Source organism: Pteropus alecto, unplaced genomic scaffold, assembly GCF_000325575.1.
Source record: "Pteropus alecto unplaced genomic scaffold, ASM32557v1 scaffold10, whole genome shotgun sequence".
NCBI classification, from domain to species: Eukaryota; Metazoa; Chordata; class Mammalia; order Chiroptera; family Pteropodidae; genus Pteropus; species Pteropus alecto.
In genome coordinates, this window is record NW_006431210.1 from 6,182,630 (window position 1) to 6,207,529 (window position 24,900).

General features: G+C 46.5%; 1 protein-coding gene across 1 annotated transcript in view; it reads right to left on the bottom strand.

Moving 5' to 3' along the window:
- OSBPL10 (oxysterol binding protein like 10) overlaps positions 1 to 24,900 on the bottom strand; it is a 245,363-nt gene that overhangs the window by 7,277 nt on the left and 213,186 nt on the right. The window contains exons 9-11 of the mRNA XM_025039191.1: positions 11,252 to 11,720; positions 1,978 to 2,164; positions 580 to 762 (exon numbers count right to left, since the gene is read on the bottom strand). Coding sequence (XP_024894959.1) covers positions 580 to 762; positions 1,978 to 2,164; positions 11,252 to 11,720 — 839 coding nt within the window. The remainder of the gene's footprint in view (positions 1 to 579; positions 763 to 1,977; positions 2,165 to 11,251; positions 11,721 to 24,900) is intronic.

Here is a 24,900-nt window from a genome sequence, read left to right on the forward strand (position 1 = left end):
GAAAAATATTCAATTTTATGTTTAAAACTTTTTCTGAATTTAAGAATTTTTCCTTTGATTCCCAGAAGCGGAATACGAGATTAAAATTAATTCATAAGTTTACAGCTACTGATCCATGCAGCTAAACCACACACATCCTACTGTAAGCACAGGGTACAGAGTGTCCATTTGATCATGCCCTTGCCAGCACTGAATTTTTTTTTTAATTATGTTGCTAATTAGGTAAGAAAAAAAAGTATCTCATTGCTTTACTGCACGGTTCTTTGATTATTAGCAACTCTCTGTATTTATTTATTATGCAACAGACCACTTGAGTTGACAAATTCTTTGAGGACAGGCATTAAAAGTCGGCTACAGACTATCTTCACATTCTACCCTGTAAGTACAGAATAAGAACACTGAAATCTACAAAAGATCTACTCCTAAATGATGTACAGTGGAAAATTCAAGTATCTCAATGAGTCAGAAGAACATGACTCCTGGCTCATTTCTATTAGCTGAACTTCCCAAGGCCTCCCCTCTGTCCCTTGGGCCAAACGCTGAGACAACTAAACGGGAGAGAAACAGCCTGCACCCCACCTGGACTCCATGGGCCCCTGCTTCTCCAGCGGTCTGATCTTCTTGGGGCACACAGGCAACGTGGTCGTGTCGATGACTTTGGTTTCTCCGTTGTTGTAGGTGAATTCTAAGGTGCCGTTCCACTCTCCGTGGGCTTTACAAACAATGGTGTTGGTTGGGTTGTGCTTCACTTCTGCAGTGACCCTGAATGAATGAATGAATGAATGAATCAAATGAACAGCCTTTTCAAGATTATCAAAATGTAGAGACTGACTTCAAAAAATAGACTCATATTTAGAGATTTTTTAGGAGGTGGGGAGGTTAAGGAAGAGGGATTGTGCTTGGCCATTTTACTCAAAGACTAGCTCTTAAAATGTGATCTTATATCTTTGAATGGATAAAGTATCGGTGGAAAAACTGGTGAGAGCTGAATAAAGTCTGTAATTAGTTAACAGTAATGTAGCAATATTAATTTCTAAGTTTTGATAGCATGTAAAGGTTACGTAAGGTGTTATCATTGGGGTGGAAATCCAGAACAAAGGCTCTCAGACGCTTCAGGAACCTTCCAGGCAGCACCCCGTAGCAGGGCGTTAGTGGAATGCCGGTAAAGGTTTAACAACTGGCTCTTTGGGAGGGAAAACACCTGATCGGTAGCATTTGCCAATTTCTGTGGGGCCCTACCACAGCTGACGTCAAGCTACCAGCTTGGTACAAAGGGGTGTGGAAATGGGGAGAAGGGCACACGATCAGCTTGTCAGTCGGTGTGTCTGGTTCCAAAACGGCCGTGGAGGGTGTCCACTTTCCCAGGCGACACTCCGACATCCTTACGTGAACATGATTCAGAAAGAATACTTTCCAAGAAAAAGGGCAACAATGGGAGCTTGTTTATAGAGTGATCTGCTGCAAACTGGAGCAATCAAATCCATTCTGTGCTCCTGCAAACAGCAGACCTCGCCTTCAATTTCTTAGGGTTGAGCTTCCCCAGTCTCTAAAGTAAAGAAATGGTCCTGATCTCATAGCTTTGGGATTCAGGACATTTAATGGGGCCAACTTAACATGAAGTGGGGAACTCTCGAGCAGCGTCCAAGTTCACAGGTCAAACTGCTTCAGAACAAGAAACGGACTGCAGCCTCAGAAAGGAGAGTTTATTGTAACAAACGGAAGTGCCTCTTATTCTCTAGTGTGTGTTTTGCCAATAATACATTGCCAAAGGATTTCACTGTGAATTTATATGGGAGAGGGTTCAAAAGAACTGCCACATCAGGAGAGAGGGGGAGAAGCAGCTCTTTAGAAAAAGATGTTAACAACTTTATCTTGATTTTCAACTAATCCCACGGCTGGAACCCAATTTTTGATGGTAAAAAAGAAACTCAGGACATCGTGATAAGACAAGGTGGAGCCTCCCTGGCCGCTCCCTACCTGTGGACTTTCCCTCCGTAGAAAGGCTTCGTGTGGAATATAACTGTTGCCGAGTATCCAGTCTTGGCACAGCTGATGCTCACTTTTCCTCCAAGCTCCACCCAGGGGATGGTGAGAATCGAGCGAGCGTAGGCACTAGGCAGGGTGAACACGTACTCTTCCCCATGTTCCAGGAGCCTCAGCACACCTCCGGGGGCAGAGGAGAGAAGAGTTAGGCACGTAGACACCGGAAGGGGGCGGTTGGGGGTCGAAAGACAAAGATGAGAAACCAAACAGCCTCCTGCAAAGGGCATCAAGTCAACCCCCTGTGCAAAGGCCGGCCGCTCACTCTCCATGTTATTTATTTACTGTGTACCCTGCAATGTTCCAGTCGCTGAGAACACAACGGCAAACAAGACTGTCTGCCCTCAGGGAGACAGAAAGGTGGACATTAATTAATCACCCAGCAAACACAAAACTGTAACTGCAATGAAGGCCCGAGGGAGACATGCCACCAGTGCCATGGAGACCTCCAACCAGGCATTGACCTGGAAGGGAGGTTTCTCTGAGGAGGGGACATTTGAGGTGGATAAGAGCTGAGTAGGTGAACGGGGAGGAAAAAGAAGGGAAGAGCAAAGGCCATGTGGTGGGAAGGAGCCTGGTGAGCATGAAGGGGCTGAGAAAGGGGCCCACAAGCAGAAACAGAGGCAGCGTGTAGGCTGGCCAGGTCGCGGGGAGGCCAGACCTTTCAAAACTGGATGTTAAAGAGTTTTGTCTTCATCCTGAGAGCAACAGAGACAACTTCAATGGATCTCATGAAGTTCGAGAGATCAGATGGCACAGCTGCTGCCAGCAACCCAGGAGGACATCTGCCATGTTCTGGAGCTCAACACTCACAGTCCACCCATCCCTGGATCAGGGGTTCTCCATCCTAGGACCCAAGCATTAGGCTTGGAGAGATCTAATCCTCTTCAAACAATGCAAAATTATGTGAGTTTCTCTATTTTTCTAGGGAAAAGAGCCAGTTTTCATCGAAGTCTCAAAAGCTGAAATGACAACCCCCCAAACACAAAAATCTCCAGAGCCGCTGTCTAGTCTGTGAGTTGCACTCAGGTGCCCAGCAAAGGCTGAAATGCAGCCCTTGCTTTGGCTTGTGTGCTTGGGCACCACAGGGCGGCCTTTGTGTTGACAGGCAGCGTTTCGCTTTCCACAGAGAGGCCCATACAGGCTGGCAGAGGCCCTGAAAACCGGCACTCTGGGCTAAGTTTCATCTATATAAGGCACCTTCTCAGCATCCGATTCCAGCACTGGGGCTTAGCTCCCCATACAAAGCTCTAATGCAGCTCATTCTGAGCCTGGTGATTATCAGTGGCACTGTGAGCCTCAGGAAGGAGAGGTCCATCCTTTGAGTAGACATATGCGACCAGAAGTGGCTAGCAGTGTCCCCTCCTTGGGCTTCCAGTTCCTCCACTGGACAGAGTGAGGAATGGGGTCAACGGTGCCCACCTGTGGCACTTTCTGGCTGCCAGGCCTTCATGGGGGCTTCATAAGCATTATTTCCTTTAAGCTTCACAACTACTCTATGTGGCAATAATTATCATCATTTTTAAATAAAGATGAGGAAACTAACTCAAGTAATTTGGCTGGTTAGTATTTCTCTTAGGCTAGACAAACAACTAATTCAGAACTAGAATTTGCCTAGTAGAGAGAGGTTCTGTGTGTGTGTGTGTGTGTGTGTGTGTGTGTCTTTTAGTACTGATGAGCTTGCCAGGAGATCTGAGGAGAGATGAGACTACATGTTGTCATGAATGCTGATTTCTAGAGTCAATATGAATATGCATTCAACTATAATTCAATTTACCCTTGAAAATTCCTGCACCCACCCACATACTACAGTCTGTCTAGGACCAGCAATCTCAGTTAAGTCCACGAAAGTCAGTTCTCCCAACTCACAGAAACAGATGACTGGCCTGAAAACTTCACACGACATGCTCATGTGTTTAGGGGTCTTGGTCATTTCCAGTGTGGAAGGAAGTTACACAGATGGGCACATGCAGAAGCTGAGACTACCAAGGACAAACAGATGTGTGGGTCATCGCAATCATGTGGGCAGGATGGGGAGGGCAGGTATCACAGCAGCACTTAAGTCTTTCTCTCTCTGACCAAGAATGTAATTGAATATATGTAACATAAACACACAAATAGCATGACTCCACTACCCTGAATATAATAAACATCAGAGTAGACTGACTGCTTGCCACTTCTCCAACTTACCATAGCTCTTATAATTGAATTAACCCATCTTCCTAAAAGCAAAGCCCCAGGCCACCTAACACTCTCACTCTGACACTCACGCCACCCCTGCCCCATGTCTCCGAGAACAGAACTGCCCCCGATGACCAATGAGGACCTGTCCTACCCGTGCCCATAAGAGAGCACCACTGTGTCTGCGAGGAGAATTGGACTGTGGTGTGTCTCACTCTTTATAGTTTCTGATTAGGACCCTTGGAGAATGGCCAGGTCTGGTATATTTTTTGTTTCCTGTGTATCTGACATCCCTGAAGTAGGTTGCTTGAAAAGACAGCCCAAAGTAGATGAAAAATTATTGTAGCTTTAACGCCGATCACAGAGATGAGACCAACAGTCAAGAAGAACCAGAAGTGAAAGTTGAAAAGCGAGAGGTCGCCTCGGATGTCTCTCCCTGCCCCAGTTCTACTCACAAGCCGCCTGGTTCCTTGAATGCCAGCCACATTCTCAGTCTCATGTGGCAGATGGCAGAGGCCCCCGGCCCCTGCGGAGGAGGATGCCAGCCACCTGGCCTTCAAGAGAAGAAGGCGCCCCCGCCTCTCTTTGCCCTCCGTGCTGATGGACTACTTGGTAGGAAAATCCTTCCAGGTAGCCAATGTGTCTCCCCAATAGCACAACCTCGCCCCTGATGTCTGGGGTGTCCATGTCTTGTGGTCAGCCCTTCTGGTTCTTAACTGGGAGTACTGGGGACTCCCACCCATTCACAGCCTCTCTCTTCAGAACAGGACCATACACACAGCCACGAGCTCCACACGCTGAGTAGGGCTACACAACTGCTATTTTCTTTACAGCATATTTTTTAAAGGTCTGGATGAGATCTTAGAAGATCATTCCAAGTCCTCTGTCACCGGTGATTTTAACCTCTCTCTGCCTCAGTTTCCTCATCTATGACCCAGGATAATGGTACCTGTGCTGCATAAGGCTGAGGTAAGAATGGGAAGGTGATTCGAAAACTCAGCTCCAAGCACGAAGCCTGATGTCCCGCCAGAATCCCGAAGGTTTTCTATCCTAACCACTCCTTACTCCTAAAGCTGCTCTCTGGATGGGTGAATTCCTAACAGTGAATTTCCATTTGGGGATAAAGAGGAAATCAGTCTGGTGGTGCGTTACACACAAGGGGGATGGAGACATAGGTGGGAGGCATCGTCCTGCCCTTCGTCTTTAGAGAAACCTCTTCCAAACCGAGGCGAAACTGCCCTCAAGGCTCCAGAAGTCAGCGAACCCGGGGCTAAGCTGATCTGAAGGTGCTGGCGAGATCGCACCCCTTCAGCTCTTTACGGAAACCCACAAAAGTGCGCTCACACATTAAATCACCTATAATTATGCCTTTTCAACTTTTTTTTTTTCAAAGTTGCATTAAAAAAATACCTGCTCCTAATAGGAATAGAAGACTGTACTAAAACTAGACCTACAGATGGGATCACAAAGGAAAGCTTCTTTTTTTTTTTTTTTCATTAGCCTAAAAGCTGAGAGAAGTTGAAAAATGCCAAATAATTAATCCTTCCATGTTGAGGTTAGTCTTTGGGCTGGGAGAGACTCATTTTAAATCCCACAACCTGATTTATCGATAAACATAAAGCCAAGCATTAAGATTTTCAATTTGATAAATTTAGAATAATTTCATACCCGATCTCAACCCGAGGAACCAAAATATTCTGAAGGCACATTTACTCTGAAGTAACTCGGGGAATTGGTCTGCAGGCACTGACAGCATCCACATTCCTCAGCACCGAGCAATCATGTAACTGCTCTTGCTAGAACTAATTGCCTTTCCCCGCAGACTCAATTAAGAGGCTGTGCCATTTACTGGGCACTAGTTCTGGTGTTTTAGGGGGAGGTAGGTGGCAAGAACAACTGAATGGGCCTCAGCTCCCCAGAAGTGTGGGGGTGATGAGTTAGAGGAGCCTTTGCTTCCTCATGGACATAGCTGATGGGGGAGACTGAACACTGTCTCAATTAGGGGCTTTCAGTGTCAGAGCTGAGGAACTGGGGGGTAGGGGCAGGGAGCGAAGACAGGCAGTCTCTGAACTGCAAACTAAGTGATTTCAAGGCATAAGCAAGCACTTCATAATGGCATTTTATTATAGGCAAATATGCCACAGCCTAAGGCAATAATTTAAAGATAAGCTCATGTATTTATGTACAAAATTTCAAGGGGATCCATCTAAAATCTAAATTTTAAAATGAGAGGCTGGGAAAAAAAAAAAAAAACATTACATTGCCTAAGGCAATAATTTAAAGATAAGCTCATGTATTTATGTACAAAATTTCAAGGGGATCCATCTAAAATCTAAATTTTAAAATGAGAGGCTGGAAAAAAAAAAAAAAACATTACTTCAAACACAATCGACAAATTCATGGAATGTGCTAGATCCACGCAGGGAGTAAGGAAGGAACAGAAAAACGTCCTGCCTCCCACACCTGGCCGTCCAAAGGAGCTCTGAACGCAGAGACCAAAATCTTTTGAAGTGTGGGGATTCTTACAAGTATTTTGTGTGGAAAAATAAGATCGATGTGTGTTATAGAGTGTACATTTAATTAATAAGAAAGAAACGGGGAGCAGCGTCTGAAAAGACTCAGGCAAACCTAAGGCCTCCCCAGAATGAGCCAGAGGCCCCTCCCAGGTGTGCCCACAGCAGAAACATGCTGGCTGGCCGGCCAGGAAGGGCTACATCCAGGCAGGGGCCTTCCAGAGTCTCTCTCCTCAATTTTCTTCCTGGTGTCAACACTTCTACTCTGAGGAGTTCTAAGGAATTTTCAAGCAAGTAGAAAAAGTGCGAGCAGCAAATTCTAATTCTGCTTCAGGAATGGCTGCAGCTAAGGCCCTGGGGAGAGTGAGTTGGATGGTCTCCCACCCACTGCATTAAGAGCTTTGTCTGCATCCCCCAGCGAGCCCAGAGTTGTACAGGGAATAAAAGGCCCCGGGCCCTACTCACGGTGTGTCGGGAACAGGGGAGCTAAGACCCTGGGACATCAGAGGCCTATGCTATGCAGACACAGACACTCAACAACTGCCAATAACTGAAAATGTCAGCTCACCTCAGGGGACCCCACCACTCTCAAGTGAAGTTCCCGAAGAGATGGACGGAGGCCATGGATTCTGCTGGCCTCGTGGATGGAAGGTGTGGCTTAAGTGGAAGGCTAACAGCGTGGATGAGGGCACAGAGAATCGAGGGGAGGGATGAGCAAATGGGCTGGGAGGGGAGAGCTAGCATTAAAACATAGTCACACTGGCAATATCCTACACACACGCCTCCTCACCAGAGCCCACCCCTGCCGGTGGAAGGCTGCGGGCAGGGCTCGGGGAATTAGTATTGTTTGGTGAGAGAAGCAAGCATCACAGAGGCTAGAAAGAGACTTGAGGTTCTCTGACTGAGAAATTCCCTGAATCACGAGAAACAGATTTACAAATTTTTACCTTTCTCGAAAATTTCCAGATATTCGTCTAATGTCAAGAATCCCTGCTTAGGGGCGGATGAATGTTGTCAGGTGTGACACATGTGCCCTTGGGCAAGCTGCTTCCCTCCTGCTACTCTTCTGTAAAGTGAGGGGCAGCTGGACTCATCAGAGGTCTGCTAAGCGTCTTGAAGCAACTAAAACCCTCTGGAAATGAAGTCTACAGGGAAGTCCGACAGGTAAACATAAACGGTAAGGGCAGAGATGCTCCAGCTGGGAGGCAGCAGAAGCCCCATTGCCCACCCCCTCGCCATCTCATGGCCTGAGCCCCGGGATTCTCCACGGCACCACGGGAAGTCCTGGGGGGCTTGTGAGATAGATAAACCCTCTTTCAGCTACAACAGTCCATGGTCCTGGTGTCCTTGGTGACAACTCCTCCTTAAGAAGAAAAACCACTCTGACACTACTGTCCCTTTTAGAATAGCAGTCAAAGCTAGACGAACTAATCTTTTAGTATTGAGATTTTCCTGATTGGAAAATGACTGCAATGTCATGTCACACTCCCACAAAAGAGCATGTAGGGAGAAAATGATATTCGTTATTGGTGTGGTTTAAGAGGAACGTGTTCATCCTTCTTTAGACACATACGACCCACCCCCATCTGAATCATGGAACTCGGTGGCCCAGGGTCATCCTGGTGACAGATGAGCCCTGGCCACCTTCACAAATTGATGAATTGTACTTTGGTGAATTTATTGACCCTGAGAGAAAGTTTCGATCAGTGTAGCGTCCGCTGCCTGAACACTGAGTCTGTGTGCATGGAAGACCCCGTGAAGGCTCGACACTGATGCTGGGCTCCTCTGTACGTTTCTGGAGTTGCTGTCTTATCTACACATGGAGGATAAGCATCTCCGAGGGTGAACCTACAGCTCAGAGACAGAACAGAGAAGTGGAAGAAGAGTAGGTTTTTCCCTAAACAGTACAACGGTACCTAAATGACAAATAAGAAAGAGTCGTCTTTACTTAAGTGTCTCCAATTCCCGTCCTCCCATTCTCTCTCGGACCTACCATGGCCCCCCCATTCACGGTCTCACTTTCCGCGGTTTTGGTTACCCACGGTCAACTGTGGTCTGAAAATATTTAATAAAAAATTTCAGAAATAAACAATTCACGAGTTTTAAATTATAGGCCGTTCTGAGCAGCATGATGAAGGCTCACACTGTCCTGCTCAGTCCCACCCAGGACATGATACATCCCTTTGTCCAGTGTATCCACGCTGTATCCCCTACCCACTCATTCGCCATTTAGCAGCCATCTCAGTTATCAGGTTAACCCAAAGCATGAGAGCAGTTTAACCTTGTCGTAGGTATATATGTATTAGGAAAAAATAAAACAAAACAGTATATATAGGGTTTGGTACTATCAGCGGTTTCGGGTATCCACCAGGGGTCTTGGAATATGCCCCTCATGTATTTTGATCAGATTTTCATGAGCACCATTCCACTGACAGCTCTTGTCAAAGTCACTAATGACCTTCACAGTCCAAAACCCAATGGTCATTTCTCAGTTCTCCTCTACCAAGAGCCGATCAGCGTCATTTGACTCAGTTGATCTCTCCCCTCTCCTCCCTGAAATCTTTTCCTCACTTAGCTTGCGGGAAACCCATTCTCCCATCCCATCTACTCTTCCGGCCCCTCCCCCTCAGTCTCCTGACTGGTGCTCCTCCTCCTTTGGACCCCTTAATGCTGGAGGGCTGTGGGGATCCGTGCTCACCCAGCAACTTCGTCAGTCTCCAGGCCTTAAATTACAAGTTTTTACCTCAGCCGGGACCTCCCCTCAGAACTCCAGCCCGTATATATAACTGTCTACTCAAGCACTGTGCTTGAATGTCTACTCCATAACACAACCTATCTGAGCCCCTATACTCACGCCCTAAACCAGTTCTCCCTCCCTCAGCCTTTTGTCTTCCCTATCTCAGTTTATGGCTATTCCATCCTTCAAGCAGCTCAGCTCAAAAGCCCTGGCATCACCTTTCTCTCATACCCCACAACCAACACACAGGGAGATCCTCTTGGCTCCCTCTACCTCAGACTACATTCAGACTCTTACCACGTTTTACCACTTCCACCATTTCCACGCTTGTCTACGTGACCATCATCTCTTGCCTGGATTATCATCATGATCTCCTGACTGGTCTCCTTGCCTCCAGCTTTATCCCTCTTAAGGTCTATTTTCAGTAAGAAACTGGAACAATCTTCCTAAATGATAAGTCAGATCATGATATTCTTCTTCTCAAAACCCTCAATGGCTTCACAGATCATTTAGTATAAAAGCCAACACCCCTAGCAATGGCCCCCGAGGCCTTATGTGATCTGGCCACAGTCACCTCTCCAACTCCATCTTTACCAATCCCTGCCTCGTTCACCCTGTTCCAGCCACATGAGCATCCTGTCTTCCATCAACATGCCAGGGCCTGCGCCTTGTTCTTTCTGCGGTGCACATGCTACCCCTGGTCACCAAAAGAGGCTTGTCTTTTACCACCCACTCTGGGTCTGTGCTCCAATGTCACCTTTTCAGTGAGTCCTCCCCGGCTGCTATCCCATCCCATCCTAATGCCCCACTGCCCTCTCCCCACTACTCCCGGGGTTCTTCCCTGCTTTTCCTTTCCTCCATTGCACTTACCTTCCAACACAACAAACATAATTCTACTTCCCTCGTAGAATAGAAGCTTCACGAGGACAGTGATTTTTTTGATCTGTTTTGTTCATACAAGTATCCATAGCTCTTAAGACAATGTCTGGCATCTAGTCGGGGCTCAATAAAAATGTGCTAAGTGAACGAGAGGTGTTCTTAACTCCTGGGGTTTTGGAAGGGCTTCCAAGGAGCCATGCACTTCCTGAAACGGAAAGCCACACTTTGCGTGGGACTTTTCTTCTGAGAACTGAATCTATAACCTTAGAGTCTCAAAGGGATTTCTGACTCAAAAGAAGTTAAAAGACTAATACCGAAGCTTGAATTTAAGGATTATTATAGGTTTCTTCAAATAATAAATCAACTTCATTCACAGCTATTGGCTAAAATAGAAGCATGTAATCCATAAGTGGTGTGATTACACTGTGTTCTTGCTTCAGAATCCATAGCACTAAGTCTAGAGATTTGCCTTGGGAATTTTAAGAGCAGACTTTATATAGGCAGCATTATTATCCTCATTGTTTGTGAGCCAGAAAACCAGTGAGAATGAATAAAAATGTGTTACACGGATTTGGAGCCAACTCTAATATTCATGCAAAGCTGAAAATAATGCAGGTGTAAAGGAGCTCACACACATGCACAGCATGTGAAGATCCAGGTGGGCAGCAGGTTAGGCAAATAGCTGCATCCCATCTGGTCCATCACCTTGGCGCCACAGGGAAATCACCAAGACCTGGCCTTAAAATAACAAAACCCATCCCACCTTCCTACCCACCCGCCCACCCCCGATTCCAAAACAAAACAAAAACAAAGAACTCCACACACAAAATCATCAGTCACCTATCAGGTTCAGAAACATCACTGTGTAAGCGTCAAACTCCATCAAACATATATGGCTTACCTTCTCCTATCATAGAGACCCCCACGGACATGCCCATGAACTTGCTTTTGGTCCATACGTGAGTGTTGACGCACAGTCTCTTCTCCTTGCACTCACAGTAGAAGCAGGAGATAGGTGGGTGATGGGACACTTGCTCAGCCACAAACCTTAGTTTGTAGCTTTCTGAAGGGTGATCGTGATTATGGCTGTGAGGAGAGTGGGGAGCAGTCCTCTTTGGCTTGACACTGTCCTTGGGAACTTCCCAGGAGCAGTGAAACGTCTCGCCAATGATGGGGTTGTAGGGCTTCTTGGCCAAGGCCCCCTTGCGGCCCTCATGGAAAGCTGTGAGATAATACTCCACGAAGCAAATGACTCTCTCCTCTGGTGTGGCTCCCGCAGTGATGGCCAGCAGCAGGTCTGGGTGTGCCATAAAGTCTGCATACATCTCCAGCAAAGATCGCTTCTCCAGAATAAACGTGGGAAGCACCACCTGCATTTGGAAAAAGACAAAGTCAGACAGGAATCCCTGTGATTACATGAAAAAGCCGAAAAGGGAAAAATAGGAAGGCTACAACTGCCATCAAGCAAATGCACGATGGCTTATGCTGGGAACAATTTCTTTTCATTTGTACACAAATGACAAATCGGGGGAAACGATATCGAAGAGATCGGAAGTAGCTGCAGCGGTGTCGTCAGTGCCAACTCAGCTGCGTGAACAAGACTGTTCTGAGCAATTTTCTTCTCTGCTCATCTGGGCTAAAACAACAGCCCCTCTCTCTCTCCATTGCCGTCACTCCCCTAACACTCAGCCCTCTTTTGCTCCCCCATCCTTTAGAGATGTCACGGAAACAGGCTGGAAGGGCTTCTTCATATTCTTCCTAACGTCAGGCACAAGAGGGATGCTCGGTGTGTTCCCACAAACACGGATCCTGGCAATTGTTGGTGCCATGGCAAAGGGGGTCCAGGTAGACCAGAACCCACCCCCTAACAAGAGGGTCTTTTTGGAGATCTCTGTTAGAAGAGTGGCATATGAACCCCAACACGGTCAAGGCAGGGTAGGAGTGTGGAAAGGGCCCCTGGCCCAGGTCTCCAGAATGCCAGGCCAGCTAGTAGGCAAATGTCCACAGAACTGCCACAGGAAAGCGAGACCATTTGTGGAGGCTGCTCCACAAGACTGGGCCAGAATAAATGAACAGAAATTACAAAGAAGGAGGCCGGCACTTAATAGAGAATCTTCTGGTAAATGGACTGGCAGAGGGGCCACCCCTAGGAAAGACTCATTGATCCAAAGTGGATCCAGGTGGTCTTCCAGGTGCCATACAACAACTCCAAATAACTAACCTAGTAACTAGTTAATTTAAAGCAAATGAAAGACATTCTGAAACTGGGCTGGAAAGCAGGTAGCTCATTACTATTACTGATAAGAGAAGGAGAGACAGCCTGTTTCTCACTGCTCTAGAATGATTTCAAAATGACTTGGTTAATGGATATTAATATTCCACCCACTTAGCTGCATAACACAGCTCACTTTCACCTGGAGCATTTCACATCGAGTGAGGGGAGAGGAGGCACGCCAGTTCGAGCAAGCCGACCCAGGTCATGAAGCTGGTTTACACTCCCCACTTACACGGCCAAGTCTGCCCTTCCTTCGCACAAGTCCCTAACTCCCACGAAAGCATTTGCACGGGGACACATCACTGACTGTGAATATCACGGCTTACAGCGCCATAACCCCGCCTCCACTTCAGCCTACTAAGACCCTTCCTTTTGCGAAGAGTGTAGACACAATGGAAGACAGACATCCTGACGGAAAGAGACAGACAGGCAGATGTGAGATCAGCACAGCACAACGATGTCAGAGGAAAGCAGAGGAAGCCCAGCCCACTGCAGAAGTGAGGTTGGGAACTTTAAGGCTTTTCTGTCTCTCATTTAAAAGCTGTGGCAGAGGAAAATGTACCCAAGTTAAGTAAAAAAAGTAAAAAGTACCCAAGGCTTTTCTGTCTCTCATTTAAAAGTTGTGGCAGAGGAAAATGTACCCAAGTTAAGTAAAAAAGCAGCCGAATGTAAAATTGAACAGGTGACACAATTCAAATATCATCCAAACTCCCCCAATATTAACATATCTCTCTTGGTGATAGAATTGAGTGATTTTTACATTTTTAAAAGTATTTTTCTGCTTTGCTTTTATAGTATTAGAAGAAGAAACTATTTAAAACACAATTATGCAAATTAATGGAGATTCCCTAATTTTCTTTCTCCTATGACTCGACAAAATTGAGAATTTGGCTGCCCAAGGATCTGAGCTGATTAGGAAAAGCACATCCTGGCTCAGAATGGCCTTCAGATGCCACTGTTACTACTTCCTACATCTTCCTGTGGGACAGGTCATCATTCAGCAGCCATCGCTGGGCTCCCCAGGGTCCACTCTCCCAATGAAGCCCATAGGGGCTGGGTTGCTGTGTTCCACCCATGGATCCCCACCATGCAAGTGGCCAATGGCAGAGTAAAGAAGAGAGGTAAAATAACCCCCAAACACTCACCATCGCTTCCTCTTCCGCCCCCACAGTCACTCGAGGCCTCCCTAGAAACTCCCCTAGGGAGGCTGTGCAGGTTGGAAAGCCCCTCAGAGAGGCCAAATCAATTAAAAAGGAAAAGAGGCCACAAATGTTCTCATCGCCAGACCATCCCCAAACCACTGCACTTCCTGCCTTCTCCCTTCTCAGGGCTCAGTGGGCCCTCTGATCAGGAGGTGAGCCAGGAGAGGGAGCGGGCAGAATTACACTGAGGGCAGTCAGCCCTGACACAGAACGCCAAAGGAGGATGATCCCGTGGCCTCGATGCACATCCTTGCCCCACCCTGCGGCAATGGGACTTCTCTGTCAATCACTCTACCTCTGGACAAGAATTCTCATGTTTATACCCAAGATTGAAATTACAAGGCAAGAATCGGCTATAATATTTACTTATTATATACTTTTGAAAGGGGCAAGAATTTAAAGCATTTTCCCTTAGACCAGCATTTCTGAACTCAGAGGTTGAAGGATTAAAACAAAATAATTTTTAAAAAGAACTCTATTCAGAACCCCAAATCACTGAACATCAGAACCAAAAGGGACTTTCAAGTTGGAATTCAACGCCTGGTCTCACGGGTGAGGGGACAGAGACTGGGGAGGTGGGGAAGGAGGGTACCACGCCTAGGCACAGAGCAGGCAGGGAACCTTAAGGCTCCCCACTGCCAGCCCCAAGTTCCTCCATTACCCCTGAGGCACCGTGATGATCTGCTCCTGGCTAAAGAGAACATTTTCTTTCCCTCAGAGGCCTAGGGAGACAAGAGTTCACTGGACCTAAGAACTGGAGAGGCTGGGACACCACATCTACTGTCACTGATGAATAAATAAGTGGGGGCAGGAGGCAGCACAGGGAAAAAGGATATGACATGAGTACCACTTTCTACTCCAGTCTACTCCTTCTGCAATGATAAGGCAATCCACCTGTCCAAAAACTACCACTAACATTACAGACAGGAGGGGGACCTTTGGCAATTATGAAAGGACTCGCACGGGGCCCCTATCTGGAAAAGTATGGCTGTCGTTCCCAACTGGTCTTCCAGCTTTCTGTCATGCCCATCTTTACTTCTTTCTCAAAACCTCTATAAGGGATAAATAAAGTTCAAGTTTCACATTATCCCTCACTTTCTGCCCCCAGCCCTCACCCCCAAACCTTCAGTCCTATTACTCTTTTCTGCCCTCTCTTCTGCCTTAAATGATAATCAGCCATTCGGCTCGAGGGTAACCTCTATGAAGCTTGTTCTGACAGCTCCTGTCCCAAGACTAAACCAACAACTCCCTCCCCTTCACATCTTCACTGTATCCCACACATACCTCCATCACAGCAGCCACAGTACTATTTTGCTCTTATTAAAGCTATAAAGAGCATTATTGAAATGATCTGGGAAACTTTTACTATGGGCTATATACGAAACAGTATTGCATCAATGTTACATTTCCCAAGTATCATGAATGTGCCGTGGGGCAGAACATCCTTGTTGTTAGGTGATCCTCACTGACGGATGTAGGGGAGAACTGTCACGCCTGCAACATACTCTGAAGTGGTTCATCAAAAAAAAAATACACATATATATGCATGTGTATATTTGGGGTTTCAGAGGGAGAGAAGGAAAGAGAGAGAAATAAAGGCAGAGGAGAAGGAGAGACTGGGAAAGAGGAAAGAAGAAATGCGAAGTGGCACAATTGGCCAATAACAGTGATATATGGAAGTTCACTGCACTCTTCTTTGCAATTCTGCTAGAGATTAGAAAGTGCAGAATAAAAAGCTGAAGGAAAAAGAAAAAAGGCTCTACCAGAGATGCAGTACCTGAGAACTTCTCAATTTGCAAAGACAACCCTCCTGAAATTTGACTCAAAGAATATGGTCTCACAGCCAATGCCAAGTCCAACCCACTAGATATGTATTCTGCGATTGACAATGATTCTGTGGGTTTGTCGGAGCTGGGAAAAGCAGACTACCTGGAAGAGATGGGTTAGGAGTGGAATGACTATTTCTCCTTTCATCTTGTTGATATGTTTGGATGGTGCTTTGTGCAGAACACACCAGATCGATGCCTTTGAAAACCAGCCCCCTGAACACTTGGGGCAAGATATCACATTATTCATAAAGCGGACCTCTATATCTCATACAATCTCCCTTTTTATATTTTTATTTTTTTTTTGGCGTCTTTGCAAATAAGTCACTTAATCATCAGTTCCTTGGGTGGTGGACACTGGAGATACAGAGCCAAGAAGCTGAGTACTAATCGGGCTGTCTGCCTCCAACGGAGAAGTGAGTGATGGCCCAGCTGTGCAGACTGATGGCAACCAAATGGCTAGAGTCACTGCCGCAGATTTATGGAGGCATCGACAAGGGCTGTCTTTTTCCCATTAACATAATTAAGACAATGAACTACTTTGGGGAAAGGGAAAAAAAAAAGAGAGAAGATCTGCACTCCAGACTCAGAGAACAATTAATTACATTTAAAGCTACATCAATCTACAAGTAAATAACTCATCTTCAGGTTGGGCTCCTAGAACTTTGAAATAAACGATTGCCCAGGCCCCCAGAAAAGGGATAGATAGTCCCTTCTCCCCAAGAAAGAACACAGTAGGCCTCTTCAAAGGAGGGCCCAGAGCAAGTGCAATATTCTCCAAAGAAATATCAGATAATTTAATAACCTGGAGAACCATCTACATAATCCCCTATCAGACTAACAAACCCACTAAGTGCAAAAAAGCAAGCCAAGAGAGGCCAAGATCGCCCACCGAGACTGATCTATGTAATCCTTTAAGGCAGCAGTCTCTAGCCTTTTGGCAACAGGGACTGGTGCTCCTGTGAAAATCTAATGCCTGGTGATCTGAGGCGGAGCTGAGGCAGTGATGCTAGCGCTGGGAAATGGCCCCAAATACAGATGAAGCTTCGCTCTCCGGCTCTGCGCCCGTCGCTCACCTCCTGCTGTGCAGCCCGGATCCTAACAGCCCACAGACTGGTATTGTCTGGCCTGGGGGGACCTGTGCTTTAAGGAAACCAGGAGAAATACACTAAAATCCAACCTCATAAAACAAAAGGCAGATAACTCACACTGCCAAGGGTTTCTCAGCCAACAGGTGGCTCCCCTAGGTTTCCTTAAAGCACCAGTTCCCTTCACGCCCATATCATGGTGCTTAGAACCTCGCAAGAGGCATTCATCAGAATTTTTTGTGAGATGGAAAGAGTCTGAAATAAAATTTTGCTTTTTCCAAGAAGATACTGACGACCAAAAGAGAGAGCAATGCCTGCTGAAATCAACCCCCATGTTCCCTCAGAGCCCCAGTCCTCGGCTTGCAGAAGAAAGTCAAGCCGTGAGCTGAGGTTCCCCTCTTGGCAGCTCCAGCTGTGTGTCGCTAGGCAGGTTCATCTCTCCAAGACTCACCTCCTCTGCTGTAAAATGGAGAAAATAAGGATACCAACTTCCTAGGGTTTTTCGTGAGTATTAAATGACAGTGTAAAATTAGCCTACCCAAACCACACAGTAGATGCTCACTCCCTGCTGGTGGCTGTCGATGCCTCCGTAATCAGGGGTCAGCATCCTCATCTGGAGACCAGGGGGTATATGGACAGCAGAGATCAGACACAGACTCGTCACGTAAGTTTCAGTGGCAAAGCTGAAGACTACAAGCAAGTCTCCTAATGACCACAGCAGCCCTGGGCCCACCTCTGATGCTTCTATAAATAATCAGTTATTTGAGAAAAGGAGAAATAATCGTGTAAAACAAGAAAAGTGTTGTAAGAATGTGTGAAATGTTTCAAACATAAATTGTTTATAGCAGGGGTCCCCAATCCCCGAACTGCAGACTGGTACTGGTCCGTGGCCTGTTAGGAACCAGGCTGCACAGCAGGAGGTGAGCAGCGGGCCAGTGAGCGAAGCTTCATCTATATTCGCAGCTGCTCTCAAGTGCTAGCATCGCCACCTCAACTCCACTCCAGATAACTTATGAGCAGGTATGTCTGTTCCATTTTACAGATGAGAAAACTAAAGCTCAGAAAGGTTTTATAAATTAGAGATAGCTAAATAAGGAAAGAGTTGGAATGCGAACCAATTCTGTGTGGTCAGGGCCTATACTGGACACCCACTGCCCTCGGGGGAGCGGGTGTCAAAAAGTCACTGGAACATTTTTCTGGAAGAGCAGGATTCGTGAGCTCCTGCCAAGTGCACGGGGAGCATGGAGATGACACACGCGTATACAGACAAGCTGAGGGGAGCCAAGCCACTACTGTGTCTTCTATTAAAAGACAAATGCTTCGGGATAGGTAGCAGGCTTTGCTTGACAGCATATTAAAAACAAGATTTCTAGAGAAGAGGTGAAGGCATCAGGAAAGTAGGGAAACCCCTGAAGATCCGTAGCTCTGCCTGGGGTGGGGGTGGGGGTCTTTCCAGGGTAATCCCTGGACCTTCTGACTCTTTTCACAAAAATTTCCCCTTATAAGAAGGAGCTTAAGCACAGCAAAGTTAATCTTTACATATTGTGATTGACCCTGGAACTTTTACCTAATAAAATAATTCAATCAAAGAAGAAAAGGTATATATCATTATAATATCAAGAAGCCGAAGAAAAACAGCCTCATAACTCAACAATTTGGTAGAATGTTACACACTCACTGACGTGTACACAGATGATGATACTGTTCTTTTCCTGAAACCTGGGAGTGAGTACAGTGATGCCAGCTGTGGTGTGATTCTCTCTGCAAGGGTCAATGAACAACAGTCACGGACCAAATCTCCACCTGGTTTTACAAATAGTTCTACTGGAATGATTTAAACAAGTCTTTAAAATTCACAGAAAATTAACAATTATCTCAGCAAGCTTCCCTCTCGAAGCACGAAGCTGGGCTAACATATCCCTGATTGATGGGGTACACGTCACGTAACTTCAGGGTCAGGTACCCCATCACCCGAGGAGAGCCCAGTCCACTCTGCTTTACACTAGTTTTGACCACAATCTGCACCCCTTAACTCCCACCAACTCTATGGAATCTGCTGTGCCTTCTGGAAGGGCTCGAAATTTATTCTTCTAGAAGACCTCCCATCTGAATCTGTAAAACTGCAGTTTATGCTCAATCCCCTGAGAAATCCATACTGGTTACAAATAGGCACACCCTGGACCTGTCACCCATAACTACCGCCGCCATAACCTCAATTTCAAGCATCCCACTCTTCACCCACCGCCCCTGATCACCTAGCTCACTCCGTCTCAGCCCTAGCCCCACTGAGACCTACTGCCTGTGGACCTTGTACCACCCCCATGAGGCCTCCACACCCACCTTATACCTACTCCCTTTGATCTGTTCCCAGCAGCCCTGCCACTCTCTCCCTCAGGGGCACTAACCAATCAAACCTCAACTCCAATTTAATCCCTCCTCACATTCTCCATGCCTCAACCTGGCAGCTCAATTTTCCTGGAGAAAGAAAGACACATGCCGACTGTTTTCACTTTAAATCCGTGACCTAGAAACCTTCAGTGTCCCCGCTGGTATGTGACAATCCTCCTACCTTCTTCCTCTCTCTGAGACAAACATTTCCTGCCATCTCCTCCTTCCTCGAATCTCTAACAACTCTTTCCTCTCTAGCAATCTCTGGTGATCATCTTCCTTCTTTTTTCACTGAGAAAATCGAAGCAGTCCACAGAGAACGTGCACATGGCGATCACAATAGCAAACCCTTACACGGTGCTTAATCTATACCAGGCACTGCTCCGAATCCTTGACACACACTGCTGTGTGCACATCCAGAGCAACCCCACGGGGAAATTCACAGATAAGGAAACAGAGGCACTCAGAGGTTAGGTAACTAGGCTAGGATGCCACCCAGGCGGTCTGGCTCAGGGCCACGTGCTTAACCATGGGGCTCTCCTGCCGACTGCCTGGTGTCTGCACCCCTCTGCTTAAAGGATCGACTGTCCTAAGGGCAACCCCTATGCCCATGGACTGGATCCCCTGCCCTCTCACTACCCGGCTCCTGCATTCATCTCTCTCCTTTCTCCTAACCATTCCCCTCAGCATTCAAACATCTGAAAAAGCCAGACTCTCAACTCCAGATGTTCCTCCAGCTTCCACCCAATTTTCTGCTCCCTTTTAATACCAAAGCTCCTCACAACAGCTGTTTTTACTCCGTCACCACTTTTCTTCCCCTTCTCCCTTGAACCCAATCGGACCCTGACAAAGACTGATGCTCTACTCATAGGTCCGATCCTTCTCGGCTCATCGGCAGCAATCCACACAGCTGATAACTCCTTTCTCCTCAAAACACTCCCTTCATGTGGCTTCCATGACAGGATGCCCCTCTGCTTTCTGTCCAACCCACCTGGCTGGCTTCTCAGTCTCCTCTGCTGGAGCCTTCTCATCCCCCGACTTCTAAGCACTGACGTATCCCAGGACTCAGTCCTTGGACTTCTTTCCCCTTTATCTCTACTTACCCCCTGGAGGAACCCATTGCACCTCCTGGCTCTGAACACCAGCTACACAGTGTTTACTCTCAAAATTATACCTAAACCTCACCCACGAGACCTAGTCTTCTATATCCAGCTGCCTACGTGCCCTCTTTGGATGACTGATGAATGGATACCTCCGACCTAACAGATCCAAGATTAAATCTATGGTGTTCCCCAACATTGCCAACCTGCTCTTCCCAGGGTCTTTCCTTTCTCAGTAAAAGAAAGTGTAGTCTGTTCCACTGGTGGCCCCCAGTGGACCACAGCTCCCGGAATCCATGTCCGGGCACAGTCCCCTTCTCTTCAATCTGGGCTGGACCTGTGACTTGATTTATTGATAGAGTAGAAGCAGCACTTAGGCCCATTTGGGGCCTAAGCCTTAAGAAGGTTTATCAGCTTCAACTTTTGCTCTCTTGGGAGCTTTGAACCGCTGTGTAAGATGTCTGGCTACCTAGCTGGAGAGATCACATGGGAAGAACACATGGACACAGAACAGGGCTACAACTTTACGGAGAGAGAGAGGCCTAGCTGTGCCAGCTGAGCCTAGCCTACAACTAACCCGCCAGGCGATGAGAGGCATACAAGTGACCAATGGCGAGACCAACAGAACTGTCCAGCGGATTTCACCCCCTTATTACATAACAATAAATAATGGTTATTTTTTTAAGCCACTACATCTGAGGTGGTTATTTCCTCAGCAATGATCTTTTTTTAAATGGCAATCCTAATTATTATTATTCTAGTTACTCAGATCAAAACTTAGTTATTCTTTATTTCTCTTTTTCTCTCATTCTCCACATCCCATCTATATGCAAACAGGATATCCGAATCCCGTTGGCCTTATCTTCTAAGTATACCCAGACTTTGCCACTGCCATCATCTCTCACCCCCTTCCCTGCGTCTACCCTCACCCTGATGCCCACACCCCACTCGACCCTGTCCCAGTCTACTTTCCACACAAGATTCAAAATAATCTCTTAAAAATATAAGGCTATGCATTCCTATGTTAAAACTCTCCAGTGACAACCCATATCAGTTAAAAATAGCATCCCAAATCCTTATAATGTCCCAGCAGGCCCTATGATCCAGTCCCTGCTCTCTCGCCAACTTAATTCCCTTCCAACCCACCCAGTTCACTCTGCTCCAGCCACACAGGACACCTTGCTCATCCTCAAAATGCCAAACAAGGTCCCTCTTGGCCTTCTTCACTCACTGTCCCCTCTAGCTAGAACATTTTTCCACTAGATATTCACAAGGCTGACTCCTTCATCTTAATCTGGTCTCTACTCCAATGTCATCTGGGAGAATCCTAGCCTGACCAGTTTACCTAAGAGGGCACACCCCACCCCGCACTCCATCACCTCTAACCTTTCTTGCCATGTTCTATTTCTCTTCATTGTATTTCTCATCTCCACATTCTTTCCTTTCTCTCACTTGTTTATTATCTCTCTTCTTCCATTACCACCCAAGTGCCATGAAGGTATGGATTCTCAATGTTTTGTTCACTGCTGTACTCACAGTGTCTAGAACAATACCTGGCATGTATAGTGCTCAATAAATATATGCCAGATGAGTGAACGTATGCATTCCTAATTGTCGTTTTTCATATCCCTGAAAAACTGGTAAAAAAAAAAGGTCATTAACTATCAAGGACAACATTGTATTCTGTGGGCCCCTCTCCCTGGAGCCCAGGATTTAGCACAGCAGTTACCCTAGCATCTCCCAAACACATCCTGTTTCTCATCTGCTTGAAACCCTCCAAAGGCTTCCCGTGCCCCTCAAGATCAAGTCTGCTCTCCTTACATGGCCCACAAGCCTCTGCAGGATCGGACCTCTCTACTCACTGCATGTTCAGCTGTGCCACTCAGCAGTACGTGCCCCACTCCACCCACCATGCTTTCCTCCACGCGGTTCCCTCTGCCCGGAATGCCCTTCCTCCCGCCAACACCCACTCATCCTTCAGACTGGACCTAAATGCCCTTCTTCAATGAGCCCTTTTGTGGCCCTCCATTTTTCTGTGGTTCCTCCTTTCTCTCTTGTATTCCTTTCTAGGAATACCCCCAATTTGTGGAAATGCAGCAAGTTATCCAGTGGGGGTTTTCACCAGCAATTTGGGTTATGGAACCACAGCTGAGGAAAGAGAGCAGACAAGGGGGCTTCTAGAGGCAGGACCGGCTACATACTTTGTGGGGCCCAGTGAAAAATGAAAATGCAAGTCTCTTTGTTCAAAATTATCAAGAGTTTCAAGACAGAGACAACAAAATATTAAGCCAAGCATGGGACACTTCTGAGCATGGAGTACTGTGTGAGCCTTCTGATCATAAGCCCATGAAACTTCCCTGTCTAGTCAGCACAGTTAATTAACCAAGGCCAAGTGCCCCATTAGGCTGGAGACCTGTGAATGCATAGATCCTGGCCACCTGTCAAAGGTGGGCAGCACACTTATTTTACACAGACACCAGAAGCTCACCCTTGAATCAAAGAATGTTCTATCTCTAAGGTGCCTGCTCAGACTCTCCATTCAGGTTAAGTTCTTCAATTGCCAGTTTAGCACAAGCGCACCTTAATGACACGGGCAAAGCCAAGAAGAGAAAAAGAGACAATCAGGAAAGACAGAATTTCATCACTCTTTTTATCATGCGGAGCAACAAAAGCCCAGAAACCAAACGGGACAATAAAAGGCTTACCTTTTCCTCTCACAAATATTTCAGCTTGTTAAATGTCCCCCTGGGTTTTGAATAGCAACTCTTCCCCAGTAAATAAATTAATAAACTATATACTAGAGAAGTTTTTCATATATCGAATAAAATCAACATTTGCTCTTTTAGGAAGAGACTGTGACCCCAGAAATGCAAAACAATCATGTTCTAATAAAATAATAATAGGAAATGCACAGTTCTTATGATTTCCTTATTTTAAAACGAGAGAGTCATAACGTGATGTCTGAGACACTCAACCTGCCATAATATTGTCCCTTCGGTATTTTATTGTTTCTCCACATCTGACCTGAACAATTCCAATTCCTCTGACAGTCTATCATTCATGGTTCCACATCAATGTTTTACAAATATTTTTTTAATACGATCCACAATGAGAATTCGTTTTACATTGTGACCCAGTACACAGGTATCAACAGAACTAAAATAAGTACAGTACACTGTTATTTTCTGTTATATTTCCTTTTTTAGAAATGATATCTGAGACACTAAATTGGTTTTACAACCTACGAAAGGGGTCATGACCCATGACCCACAGTGTGGAAATGTGATTTTAAATCCTACTAGTTAGTGCACATCATTGCCCATATTCTATCCTTCAGATCTTAAGTCAAGCTCCATCTGAATTGTTTACACAATCCACAAGAATAAAAAATAAATGGCTTTTAAAAAGGCAAGCATTTAAAATGGTGCCTCTAGTAAAAAGGATATGAGAATTATACAACCCAAAGACTAAATGAAGGGAAGGCAGCAGAGAGACTGTCAGTCTTCACAGCTTGGCGTGCAGAGCTGGGAAGGCCCAAGCAGCGGGCAGGGGATGGCCCAGTTAGGGAACTTTCTAGGTCAGGCCTCCTCAGCATGGTCCCACCATTTTGTTTAAAGTTGTGCAGTCTCCCAGTATATCGGACACACTCATATTCGAACACATAAAAATATTCCAAAGAAAAGGCTTTCCTGCATCCTTGAGGCTTCCTGTCTCCTGTAAATGGTGAGTTACCATGCTGTCATCTTCCTCTTCGAAGAATCTCTCACACCTGCCCACCCTTCCCTCTCTTTTCTGGCATCCAGCCCAGTCTGGGGGGTGAACTTGGGGCATCTAGGCCCTTCACTGCAGCCAAACAAGCCAGCAATCCTCAATGCGGTGTCCACAGGCTGTGTCTTCAGTGGCTTTGACCATTTCAAGGATGTCTATATTTTTCTGGCTGACCTTCAAAATCTAGAACTTCCATTTTACAGCACAGTCTCCTCATGGGTGATGTGTCGCTCCCCAGCAGCTGCTCCTCTGCCACAGAACACCGCTCACCACACCACACCAAGTGGCCCACCACACCACGTGGCCCGCCACACCATGCCACACGGCCCACCACACCACACCGTACGTCAAAAGGATAAGAATGTTGATGCACCTACTATGAGTTCTGCACTGGGCTCAGTCTCTACTCACAACCGCCGATTCTCATATTGCAATTCCAGGGAGGCATCAGGAATGGAAATAGAACCCAGGTGGGCCCGAGGGCAGTGTCCAGGACACTCCATCACCCCATGATACCCTCGATGACACCGTACCATCTTTCAGCTACATACAAAATTGCTTTTCCTCTTTGCCTCCAGTAGGAAGCCGCTGACTCAAAGTGAGGGAGAGTCTATATGAGCCCATCGCCTTGCCATCAGTGGTTGATGCAGGATGAGGTCCCTCAGGGAGAATCCGGACTGAGCGCAGAACCAAGACGAGTTGCATGTTTACCAACCCACAGGTTTGTTCCTTTACACATGAACAACGAGCTCTGGATCACCAACAAGGCTGCCTTTGGGAACTAGCTGTGAAAGCTGACGGACAGTCGCGGGTCATGGTTAGGTGAGCAGCGGCCTTACTCCTGGCTCCACCTTTTTCCTTCCTCCTGCTTTCTCTCTGTGGCCAGTGCCTTATCTATCTCTA